Source organism: Pristis pectinata, chromosome 1 (assembly GCF_009764475.1).
Source record: "Pristis pectinata isolate sPriPec2 chromosome 1, sPriPec2.1.pri, whole genome shotgun sequence".
NCBI classification, from domain to species: domain Eukaryota; kingdom Metazoa; phylum Chordata; class Chondrichthyes; order Rhinopristiformes; family Pristidae; genus Pristis; species Pristis pectinata.
Window position 1 is genome coordinate 62,522,052 of NC_067405.1, and position 13,446 is coordinate 62,535,497.

The 13,446-nt window shown below is 39.5% G+C and overlaps 1 protein-coding gene across 6 annotated transcripts in view; it reads right to left on the reverse strand.

Annotated features, from left to right (window-relative positions):
- The window catches only part of LOC127574822 (calcium-responsive transcription factor-like), a 48,274-nt gene that overhangs the window by 13,617 nt on the left and 21,211 nt on the right, over window positions 1–13,446 (reverse strand). For all 6 annotated transcript variants that reach the window (XM_052024241.1, XM_052024250.1, XM_052024267.1 and 3 more), the window contains 3 exons: window positions 10,557–10,746; window positions 5,232–5,349; window positions 2,755–2,898 (listed from right to left, as the gene is read on the reverse strand). In XM_052024241.1, the coding sequence (XP_051880201.1) occupies window positions 2,755–2,898; window positions 5,232–5,349; window positions 10,557–10,746 (452 nt within the window). The remainder of the gene's footprint in view (window positions 1–2,754; window positions 2,899–5,231; window positions 5,350–10,556; window positions 10,747–13,446) is intronic.

Below are 13,446 nucleotides of genomic sequence, written 5' to 3' on the forward strand. Positions count from 1 at the left end.
ATCAATGAAACTTAGTAACGACGACTACAGAAACCACTGGATATTATGCGAATCAATGGATATGGGGTTAGTACAGAAAAATGATAATGAGGGAAAAGGTCAGCCACACTTTTTTTTCTTACATTCTTCAGGGCAGGCATGGTAGTGTAGCAGTTAGCGTAACACTATTACAGCGCCAGTGATCGGGGTTCAATTCCCGTCGCTGCCTGTAAGGAGTTTGTATGTTCTCCCCGTGACTGCGTGGGTTTCCTCCCGGTGCTCCGGTTTCCTCCCACATTCCAAAGACGTACGGGTTAGTAGGTCAACATGGGTGTAATTGGGCTGCGCAGGCTCATTGGATTTATTTTTACCGTGTTGTATAAATAAAAGTTCTAAAAAAAAAGTTCTAAAAGTTCAAGCTAGTCAATTTTTGATGGAAATCTTAACAAAGGTGTCAATAAACTTTGGCATTTGCATGTTCATGTTCACTAAACCACTGGATTGTTGTAAAAACACATCTGGTTCACTGTTGCCCTTCATGGGAGGAAATCCACCATCTTCCACCTAGTCTGGCCTATTTGGAACTCCAAACCTACCCCATGTGGTTGACTCTTAAATGCCTTCTGAAATGGTATAGCAAGCCACTCAATTCATGGGGAGCAGCTAGAAGAGTTGCTGCTTCACATCTCCAGTCACCCAGCTTCAATCCTGATCTCTGATGCCATCTGTATGGAGTTCGTACATTCTCCCAGTAACTATGTGGGTTTCCTCCAGGTGCTCCAGTTTCGTCCCACATCCCAAAGACGGTTGGATAGGTTGGTCAATTTGGCACTGTAAGTTACTACTAGTGTGTAGGCATGTGGTAGAATAAAGGAGTTGATGGGAGTGTGGGGAAAATAAAACAGGATTAGTGTAAATGGGTGCTTGATGATCAGCACAGAGTCAATAGGCCAAAGGGCCTGCTTCCGTGCCGTAAGACTCGATAACTATGACTCTATAAATTAGGGATGCACAATAAATTCTGGCCTTCCCAGTGATACCCAGGTCCTGAAGAATGAAGAAAAATGGGGTATCAGTTACATGGACAGCTGATTATAAAGTAGTTGGGGATGTTTTCCCTAAAGCAGAAAGTTAAAAGGAGATATGATAAAGGTGCTCAGAATCACAAAAAAAAATTAAATAGAACATATAAAGAGAAAGGCATTTGGGTCAATACCCAGAGGGAATGGGTTTAAGATTATTTTCTTTCAAACGAGAAAAAAAACACTTATGGTCAGACTGACAGGTTTAATAGCTCTAAGGTCCCTAATGAGACATTAAAAAACATAATTAGATACTGCTATTTTTAGTGTACGTGAACATGTAAATACCAAAGTTTATTAGCACCTTTGTTAAGATTTCCTTCAAAAACTGACTAGCTAGAACAAAAGAAAAAAGGAGTTGGCCCTGCTTCTGATCCACCATTCAAGAAGATCATGGCTCACCACCACCTACTAAAGGGCAACCAAGGATGGGCAATTAAATGCTGGCTCAGCCTGCAAAGCCCACATCTGTTGAATGAATATAAAAAAATCTTTGACCCAAGTATCATTTTTCTGTACTAACTTCATTGATTCCCTTAATATTCGTTAACATAATTAGTTCGGCACGATATCATGGGCCAAAGGGCCTGTTTCTATGCTGTACTGTGCTATGTCTATGTTCTATCCAATGGTTTCCTTATTTGAAGTGCAGGCAATGAGTGATGTTTATAAATGTCTCACATCAGAATTTGCTTTAAAACATCTTTCTAGCCCTTCTCAGTTCTGGAAACTCAAGAACAGTCTGAATTTCTCATCAATCTCTTCAATGAGTTAAAAATATATACTGCTTGATAAATTAAAACAGTACAAAATTTACCAGGTCTCTCCTTGGAACTAATTGTGATGTGTTGTAGCACTTCTGGGAGATCATTTTGGGACTGTCAACCTTTACTTTCAGCATTGTCAGAAAGATAACTGCTTGAAGGTCTTCATAATCAAATCAGGTTATTTCAATTTGACGAGATTTGGCAGAAAAAAAGGCATGTTAGAACAAATACATTGTCAAAAAAATTCATGACTCTCTGCCAGAGTTCCAGAATCTTCAAAAAAATTCTGCATTTTGCTAGTACTTTCTGCAAAGTGAATTAGATCATTGCAGATCAGTGTGTTTAAGCTAGTTCTCAATTCCAGTAATTCTGGATCAGCTGAAAATGGGTCAGCAACTAACTCCACAGAAGCCCGAGAAATGCCGATCAAGTGAATAATGAAGCTTCCTCCCACTGACTTAAGGAGAGCACCTGAGTCATTCTGTGATCAGAAAACTCCTGCTGACAGGTAGGGATGTGAAATCGATCAGCTCACTGTGATTGTGTATGGAACTATTTCAGTTTGAAATGGTGCAATTTTGCTAGCAGTTGGACACAAGTGGTTACTTTCCCTGACATTGAACGTTCTGATCATTAAGTCTTAACACTAGCTGTGCCACCACACTTTAGTGTGATAAAGTATATCAATTTATTATAAATACATTTTATACTGACAGCAGTTGAATGCATAAGAATTATGCTGTTGATTATAGAGAATTTCATTGAGCTCAAAAAGACATCCCCCCACACTGATTTTGCAGTGATACTGGATGAGGTTTAACAGAAAGGCAACTAGTCACATGTGGAGCAAAATATTGCAACCATGGACTTGGTGATAGCAAACCAATCATGAGCCACTTATTTTTTGATATATACAACATTCCTACCTGACGACTCCGCCTACATCAAATCCATTCTTCTTCAGCATATTAAAGGCCTTTTCCTGCTCTTGCCGAATAACTTTCTTATCAATTTTAGGATCGGTGGGAACCCTGTATTCTGGAAATTTTCGCACCTTTTTAATATAGATTCTGCAACAGAGTAACAATAAAATTAGAGGAAGGTTTAGTTACAAGCTATCAGAAAAAAAAACATTAGACTACCAGCCTTCTTCAGATGAATGCATTGTCAATACATCACAAATATAAGCCCAGGTTAAGAACAGGATAATTCATGCAGATCAAAATCTCTCTAAGATTCTCAGTTGTTAAATGATGCATCTACCCTTCCCTTTACATGAAGGGCCTGGAAATAACATCCATTTTCCTATTGGGTGTTAAATTGTGTCTTCAGTAGAACCTCATGTTACTATTAAGTTCATATTAGAAATTCAGGTTTGAGTTCGAGTTATGGTGGTAAGCATTAAGGAAATTAATTTATCTCGAGTATTGTTTCATCTGTACGTATAAATGGCAAGCAGACTCTAATACACAAAATAGCAGGAGTAGGCCACCTGGCCCCTCAAGCCCACCCTGCCATTCAGTGGCTCATGGCTAACCTACCCCAGACTGTGTGCCGATTCCCCATAATCCTCAATCTTTCAAATATTTATCTATCTGCACCTTAAATACATCTAATAATCTGGGTGTTATTATGTGTGAATCACAAAGAAAGTTAACAGGGTCTCCACCACCCTCGGAGGCAGAGAATTCCAGAGATTCATTACTCTCTGAGATAAAAACATCCTATGTACCTCAGGTTTATATTACTGGTCCCTTATCTTGAAACTATGTTCCCTCTTTTAAGATTCTCCCACCAGTGAAAACATTTGACATCTATCCTGCCATTATGTTTCACCAAGAACAACCCACACTATTCCAAACTCCAAAAAAATACAGACCCAACTTGTTTAGCCTCTCATGATAGAACACCTCTCATATCCCAGGAATTAGCCTGGTGAATATTTTTTGGATCACTCCCAGTATCATTATATCTTTTCTTAGGTAAGGGAACCAAAACAATATGCAGCATTCCAGGTGTAGCCTCACAAAACCCTGCACAACTGTAAAAAGCTTCCCATTTTCTAAACTCCAACCCCCTTGTAATAAAGCCCAATATACTATTTGCCCTCTTAACTATTTGCTGTACTTGCCTGCTAACTTTCTTTGTGATTCACACATAATAACACCCAGATCTCTCCGTACTTCATTCATTTGCATCCTTTCTCCATTTATATAATAATCTGCCCTTGATTCTTCTTACTGAAACGCATCACCTCACACTTTCCTATTTTAAACTCCATTTGCCAAATTTTCACCCACTATATACACACACCATTGCAGTGTCACATTATCCTATTCACAACTTGCCCTTCCACCTATTTCTGTGTCATCAACAAACTTGGCTACCTTACATTCTGCACCCTCCTCCAGTCATTAACATAACCAGTAAATAACTGAGGGCCAAGAACTGATCCCTGGGGTACTCCACTATTTACACCTGCTCAAGTTTGCAGGCAAACTCATAACCTAAATCTGTTCATTATGTAATTTGCTACCAAAACATACAAGCTATTATATAACAATACCTAAAAATCTAGAAAAATGAAATAGCAATGATAGGAAACATTACACAAGCAGCATTACACAACCTGAATTGAGGCACCCATGATGCTGCTCTAGCAAGTTTCACCATAGGACTAAAGCCAGAAAAGAAATAGAGCCTCAGGTAAAATCTGAGCATGTATTAACAGTGAGAATGCTGTTGAGTCAATGACTAAGTAAGCCATTCTCTTTTCATATTCCCTGATGAATTCTGGCAATTACTTTGAGAACAAGACTGGCAACTTCTCTACTTCCCTCCAACTCAAATGGAGCAGATAAATTGGTTCAGTCAAAGCTTTCTTAAATTTTGTTTTTTTTTCCCCCATTTGTAACCAGGAATTTAACCTACTATAACCAACCAGGCTAATTCGAAAAGCACCTAATGACTAAAAGTGCAGTTATCCAATTCCTTATCTAAAAGCAATGTGGGAGCAAGAACAGCAGCACTTCAAGCTGATGGCTCACCATCACCTTGTTAATCTTGTGATAACCATTAAATACTGACCTTACCAGCAATGCCCACATCCTCTAAGAGTTAACTATCCTCACGGAAGGACACTAGAACAATAGGTTCCAACTCCCTGATCAATACCACCTCTTTCCTATTATTGAACATGAGACATGAATGCAAACTTTTTAACCTAACTTACACTAAAAGGCCTTAGCAGTTTGAGTAACATTATTTCTTCCACATTTGGAACTGTATTGCACCGAAGATACTGGAAGCTCACAAATATCACATTATCATCATGAATGGATCTGTTTCAGACAAGTTAAAAATGATTGTACATTTCTTCATGTTATTCAAGAGGGGTTCTCACCGTGCAGCACAAGTTGCCTTATAATGCTGATTTGAGATGTTCTCCTGTTCAGTTTTCTTAGGCTGAACTCCCTTTCGCCTTGGTCCAAACTGGCATTCCATGACAATGGCCCTACTTCCTGAAAGAGACAGATACAAAAGCTTTATCAGGTTATCAGTGCATCAAATGACACCAAGCAAACCAGTATTATTCCTGACTGCTTATATCGAAGCTGCAGCCTCTCAATAAAGAAATAAAGGCCCAAGGGCTAGAGAAATGACTAATGGCTTACTACTGAAGGATTCATAGGCTGCACGGAAAGTTATCTACATTAAAAGCCCATTTAGCTTAACTGGCCCCCTTAAAGTTGAATTGCTTAATGTATAATTTTGGCATTAAACTACAACCCAGGTAAATTTAATTTCACAACTTCCTTTGAATCTACTTAAATCTTTGGGTTGCTATCCTGATATCATAACTATAGGAAGCTGAAATCAGACAGGGCCTTTGAGGAACATAAAGGAAGCAGGAGAAAACTTAAACAGGGAATCAGAAGGACTAAAAGGGGCCATGAAATGTCTTTGGCGAGTAGGATTAAAGAGAATCCCTAGGCATTTTATACACATATTAAAAACAAGAGGGTAATGAGGGAGAGGGTAGGACCAGTCAAAGAACCAAGGAGGGAATTTATGAGAGAAACAAAGGACTGCAAATGCTGGAAGTGTGAAAGAGGGAATTTATGCCTGGAGCCAAAGGAAGTGGGCGAGGTGCTAAACGAGTACTTCACATCGAGAGTCTCCAAAGAGTAGGACATGGAGGATGGCGAGATCAGGGAGGGGTATGCTGATATTCTAGAGTATATTGATATCAAGGAGGCAGTGGTGTTGGGGCTCTTAAAGAACATTAAGGTGTCTAGGTCCCCAGGACCTGATGGAATCTATCCCAGCTTATTGAGAGAGGCAAGAAAGGAGATTGCTGGGGCCTTGCAGAGATCTTTGTATCCTCTTTAGCCACAGGTGAGGTGCCAGAGGACTGAAGAATAGCCAATGTTGTTCCTGTTTAAGAAGGGCAATAGAGACAAACCAGAAAATTATAGGATAGTGAGCCTTACATCAGTGGTAGGGAAATTATTGAAGATTCTTAGGGATAGTATCTACTTGCATCTGGAAAAGCATAAATTGATTAGGGATAGTCAGCATGGCTTTGTGCAGGGGAGGTCACATCTTACAAACTTGATTTGAGGTTTTTTTGAAGTGATGAAGATGGTTGATGAGGGCAAGCAGTGGATATGGGATACATGGACTTCAGTAAAGCTTTTGATAAGGTCCCTCATGGTAGGCTGATCCAGAAGATTACAGCACATGGGATTCATGGAGACTTGGCAGACTGGATTCAAAATTGGCTTGGCAATAGAAGGCAGAGGGTAGTGGTGGAGGGGTGCTGTTCTTACTGGGCGTCTGTGAACAGTGGTATTCTGCAAGGATCAGTGATGGGACCTTTGTTGTTTGTGATACATATAAATGTTGGAGGAGTGATTACCAAGTTTGCAGACAACATAAAAAATTGGCAGAGTTGTAGATAGTGGGGAAGGTTGTCAAAGGATTCAGCAGGATATAGACCAGTTGGAAATGTGGGCAGAGAAGTAGCAGATGGAGTTTACTCTGGACAAGTGTGATGTGTTGCACTTTGGGAATCAAATGTAAGAGAAAAGTAAATGGCAGAACCCTTAGGAACATTATGTACAGAGGGATCTTGGGATCCAAGTCCATAGCTCCCTGAGTGGCAAAACGATTAGATATGGTGGTAATGAAGGCATATGGCATACTTACCTTCATCAGTCGGGGTGTTGAGTACTAAAGTAGGTAATTCATGTTGCAGCTGTATAACACTTTGGTTAGGTCACATTTGGAGTATTGTGCGCAGTTCTGGTCACTGCATTACGGAAAGGATTTGGAGACTTTGGAGAGGGTGCAGAAGAGGTTCACCAGGATATTGTCTGGATTAGAGAGTATTAGCTATAAGGAGAGGCTGAACAAATTTGGATTGTTTTCACTGGAGTGTTGGAGGCTAGGAAGTTACATGATAGATGCATATAGAATTATGAGAGGCATATATAAGGTAGATAGAGTCTTTATCCCAGAATGGAAATGTCAACTACTACAGGGCATAGCTTGAAGGTAAGAGGGGAAAAGTTTAAAAGGAAATTTATGAGGCATGTTTTTTGTTTACAGAAAGAATGGTATGTGCCTGGAACATGCTGCCAGAGGAAGTGGTAGAAGCAGATACGTATGTTAAAAAGGCATTTAGACAGGCAGATGAACAAGCAGGAAATGGAGGGACATAGACCATGTGCAGCCAGACGGGATTAGTTAAAATTTACATGGTCAGTATAGACATCATGGGGTCAATGAGCCTGTTTCTGTGCTGTACTGTTCTATGTTCTGTAACCAATGTACAATTAAACTAATTCTTGCAATCATTCAGGTTTAGAGTAAATGTTGCAGATGGAAGACCCTCTATCATTACTGATGAAAGGTCTTCAACTTGAGATGTGAACTCTGTTTCTCTTTCCACAGATGCTGCCTGATCTTCTAAGGTTTCCAGCATCAGTAGGTTTTTGTTTGATTTTCCTTCAGATTAACTTCAGTGGTAACTTGGATCATTTTCAATTCTGCAATATACAGTTCTAACAGTAGAATGCTAATATTCCACTCCATTAAATCAAACACAGGGTATTTGTTGCAAGCCATCGGCATCAAGCAGATCTGTTGCTCAAGGAATGTTAATGTTCATGATAAAAATTTAAAATTGGTAATTTCCAAAAGGTGAAAACAAGTCTGTGACTTGGTTGGGAATAAACAGAAAGAGGAAAATTTTTCTTTAAAGAGTTTTCTGAATGGAAGGAAATCTAAAAGGAAATAGCTGTAGTTCTGAACAAGAATCTTTCAAGGATTTGCAGAGTAGAATCTGAAGGAGGTATAAATGATAACAGTACACCAGGAAGCCTAAAATCAGTTGTGGTATAAAATAAATATTCATTCAGAAAGTTAGCATGTTGATTAAGGATAGCTACTTTGAATTTACAAAGGCAAGTCTGACAAATTTAATAAAATACTTTGACAAACCAAAGCATTACTAATAAGGAAACCAAAGCTGACAATGTGCTGTAATTTCCAAAAAGTGAAAACAAGTTCCTGAATATGGAGTTGTATAGGTTGTGTGTTTAAGTGCAAGGAAGCTGTAAGAGAAGTTAACAGATTCGGCATTTGGATGTGAGGTAAAACTTAATCTTATGAAAGGTGCATTAGAGTCAAAGAGAGATACAGCAGAGAAATGAGCCCTTCAACCCACCGTCCGCACCGACCATCAACCACCCATTTACATTAATCCTATGTTAATCTCATTTTTTATTCTACCTACGTTCTCATCAACTCCCCCCAGATTCTACTACTCACCTACACACAAAGGACAATTTAGAGTAGCAATTGACCTACTAACCTGCACATTTTTGGGATGCAGAAGGAAACCAGAGCACCCGGTGAAAACCCACACCATGAATGTGCAAACTCCACACAGACAGCACCCAAAGTCAGGATCAAACCCAGGCTGCTGGAGCTGTGAGAAAGTGGCTCTATTAGCCATGCCACTGTGCCGCCTCAAGATACATTATGCATGTTGAACAAGGATAAAAAATAAACCTTAGGTGGTAAAACATTAAGGCTTGCAGGGATTCAGACAGACATTTAAAAAAAACTGGAGGGGACTAGGTTAACAAGAATGGTAAGATAAGAATTTTTTTAATTAGTCATATGTACATCGAAACACACAGTGAAATCCATTTTTGTGTAGTATGTTCTGGGGCAGCCCGCAAGTGTCGCCACGCTTCCAGTGCCAACATAGCATGCCCACAACTTGCTAACCCATACATCTTTGGAATGTGGGAAGAAACTGGAGCACCCAGAGGAAACCCACACAGTCACAGGGAGAACGTACAAACTCCTTACAGACAGCGGCCAGAATTGAACCCGGGTCACTGGCGCTGAAATAGCGTTACGCTAACCACTACACTACCGTGCCACCCAGGAATGAAAGGCATAACATAATGAGGTGCATTTGATGTCTCTGGGCCTGTAATCGATGGAGTTCAGAAGGATAAGGGGGGATCTCATTGAAAACCACTGGATACTAAAAGGCCTGGATAGAGTGGACGTGGAGAGAATGTTTCCATTAGTAGGAGAGTCAAGGACCCGAGGGCACAGCCTTAGAATAAAGGGACATCCCTTTAAAACTGAGATAAGGAAGAATATTTTCAGCCAGAGGGTGGTAAATCTGTCGAATTTGTTGCCACCGAGAGCTATGGAGGCCAAGTCATTCAGTATATTTAAGGCAGAAATTGATAGGTTCTAAGTAAAGGGGCTAAAGATTACAAGGAGAAGGCAGGGAATGGGGTTGAAAAAAAAATCAGCCATGATTGAATGGCAGAGCAGACTCAATGGGTTTAATGGCCTAATTCTGCTCCTATATCTTATGGTTAAAGCTGTAAAAATACAAGTTTAAAGAGACTAGCATGCACATACAAAGAAGATTCTGTAATCTACAGAAGCAATTCATTAGCCTGTTAAAACAACTGCAATAAATTCTGGATATCCCTTTATAAGAACAACAAGAAAGCCACAAATAGGGAGACAAAGTGAAGATGATGTGAATGAAAGCATTCAATGAAGAGACTATAGAAGATGTTTTCACCAAAAACAGTTGTGGAAAATCTGACAAGGCTCTTTTGAAACAAATTGATGAAGTAAAAAAGGAAAGAAAAATGTATTGGCTGGTACCTTGGTACTGGACAGCTGAAAATCAGCAAAAATCAAAGGGAAAGATCAAGAGATTTCTTTCATGCAGCAGATTGTTATGATAGTATCAAAATCAGAATACCAAGCAACTTTAAAGAAGAAGAATATAAAAAATTGAAAAATTTTATAAGGGTATGGGAATAAGATCAAATGGGCAGTTCTTTAAACAAAAACTGGTACAATCATACTGAGCTGAATAACTTTCCTTTGGCATCACAAAATTTTCGTGTAATAGAGGATGGAGAATAATCAACCTTCTGCATTCCAATTCAACGTACCTAGGAAACAACAATATTAACAAAGGCCCAGTATTCTAACATTTAAGGAACTGTATGTGAAGCGAGATTGACCTGAAAGAACTATGAATGGGAATAAAAGATATATGAAAGGGAGCAAGGAAATTTAATGTTTTGAAATATTAAATTTAGTTATCCTATAATCGTCAACAATATCTTTCTCTAGTGGTAGTTGGCTATCTTCTGGTGCGTATTCTGACCTGCATTAACGAATGGAATTCCATCATAAGGGACATATTGGGATTTCCACATCAGCCTGGTGGCAGGTTTGGCAGGACTCGGAGACTGCCTTGTCCCCCAGACACTTTGTGTTTGCTGTTTGTGGACCGTTAGTACATTTTCCAATTCTGTTTCACTCTCACAGTATCCACGGTAGGAGTCGCCAATTTTCTAGAATAATGAAATATTAAACACCATGAGAAGGTTCCTCTTTAGACATTTTGTTAGCGCTAATGTTTTCTTCTTGGCATCCTCTGATCCTTTCACCTCCACAACCATTACATTCCAATGCAATCAGGCTAAAACCACATGGACTCTGATTGGTCCACATCCTAAATACTGCATTGAGTTCTGAGCACCAACCTGAAAGTGAAACATCTGAACACTGAAGTAAAACCAAAAAGTGCTGGAAATACTCTGTCGGGGTCTTTCACCTGAAATGTTAAGTCTGCTTCTTTTTCCACAGATGCTGCCTGACCTGCAGAGTATTTCCAGCATATTTCAGTTTTATTTCAGATTTCAAGCACCTGCAGTATTTTTGATTTCTATCTAACCACTGATTTGCAGTTAGACAATGAACACTAAAAGAGACCATACGGCATTGTATAATCCTACACATTTTGTTTAAAAGAAAGTATTTTTAAATTAGGCCATGACTATAGGACAAAAACCAGTAAAATCCAAGGATGGATAACAAATAGCAGCAAGCAAAAGACATACAGTATTTAACAAAAGACAAATAAATATTCAGATGCTTTCACAAGTACAATGGTGGAGGCAATAAATCTAAAGCTTTCATGAAGTGGTTAGATGCCATCAGAAATTTTGATCAATTAGTTCATCAAACAAACAGCCACCTTCCCTGTAACTGTAAGAATATCAAGAACAACACTTACGGGGACTATTTAAACAAACCTAGCTTGGGTAAAAAATAGTTTAACCCTTGTTCAGGCTCCTGCAAGGAACATTGGGAAGAAACATGCCAAAACAAAAATGTCAAAACACTATTATAGCAACAAAGATCCCAGCACTCTTACACAATACTGAAATATTTCTGCAGACTATGGTGAAGCCAACACAGAGCTCACATTTAAGTATCCACGCATGAGATTGTGCAGCATGGTAACTGGTTATGTTATCAGACATCTTTCTCTCAAGGGATATGAAAGAAACTACACTTTTCAGCTCCCTCTGCATACCTTCTTCAATGAATTTCTGGCATGGAATGGGTCCAAGAGAACCAGAGCGGCTGACAGTCTCTGTTCACATCACTATAGGTACTGATGCCTATAAGGGATGGGTTCAACAGATTGGAAAAGTATGGATAAAGTAAAACAGGAGAGTGCAGGAAAGATTACTGAAGTCTCCAGAATAGAGTATAAGACAAAGTTTGGAAAGGGATAAGAATTTAACTTCAGGCAAAATGGAGACAAATTTGAGAAGAAAGGTGGTAAATACAGGATTGAAGGTGTTATATTTGAATGCAAGCAGTATACAAAATAAGGTAGATGAGCTTGTAGCTCATTTATAAATTGGCAGGTACGAATGCTTTGGGCATTACAGAGTCGTGGCTGAAAGAAGATCACAGCTGGGAGCTGAACATCCAAGGATACACATCCTATCGAAAAGACAGGCAGGTGGGCAGGGTGGCTCTGTTGGTAAAATATGAAATCAAATCCTTAGCAAGAAGTGACATAGGATCAGAAGATGTAGAATCCTTGTGGGTAGGGTTAAGAAACTGCATGGGTAAGAAGACCCTGAAGGGAGTTATATATATGTGTGTGTGTGTGTATATATATATATATATATATATATATATAGGCCTCCGAATAGTAGCCAGGATGTAGGGTACAAATTACAACAGGAGATAGAAAAGGCATGTAAGGAGGGCAATGTTACAGTGGTCATGGGGATTTCAATATGCAGGTAGACTGGGAAAATCAGGTTGGCACTGGATCCCAAGAAAAGGAATTTGTAGAATGCCTATGAGATGGCTTTTTGGAGCAGCTTGTGGTCAAGCCCAATAGGGAAAAGGCAATTCTGGATTTGGTGTTGTGCAATGATCCAGATTTGATTAGGGAGCTTGAGGTAAAGGAACCCGTAGGAGGCAGTGATCATAATATGATAGAATTCACTCTGAAGTTTGAGAGGGAGAAGCTAAAATCAGATGTATCGGTATTATAGTTGAGTAAAGGTAACTACAGAGGCATGAGAGAGGAGCTGGCCAAAACTGATTGGAAGGGGACGCTAGCAGGGATGACAGTGGAGCAGCAATGGCAGGAGTTTCTGGGAGTAATTCAGAGGACATAGGATCAGTTCATCCCAAAGAAGCAGCAGCATTTTAAAGGGAGGACGAGGCAACTGTGGTTGACAAGAAAAGTCAAAGACAGCATAAAAGCAAAAGAGAAGGCATGCAATATTGCAAAAATTAGCAGCAAGGTAGAGGATTGGAAAGCTTTTGAAAACCAACAGAAGGCAACTAAAAAAGCAATAAGGAGAGAAAAGATGAAATATAAAGATAAGCAAGCCAATAATATAAAAGAGGATACCAAAAGTTTTTTCAGATATATAAAGAGTAAAACAGAGGCAAGAATGCACATTGAACCACCGGAAAATGATGCTGGAGAGGTAGTCATGGGGAACAAAGAAATGGAAGAAGAATTGAATAAGTATCTTGCGTCAGTCTTCACTGTGGAAGACACCAGCAACATGCCAGAAATTCGAGAGAGTGTCAGGGGCAGAAGTGAGTGTAGTCGCTATTACTAAGGAGAAGGTGCTTGGGAAGCTGCAAGGTCTGAAGGTGGATAACTCACCTGGACTGGAAGGACTACACCCCAGGGTTCTGAAAGAGGTAGCTGAAGAGATTGTGGA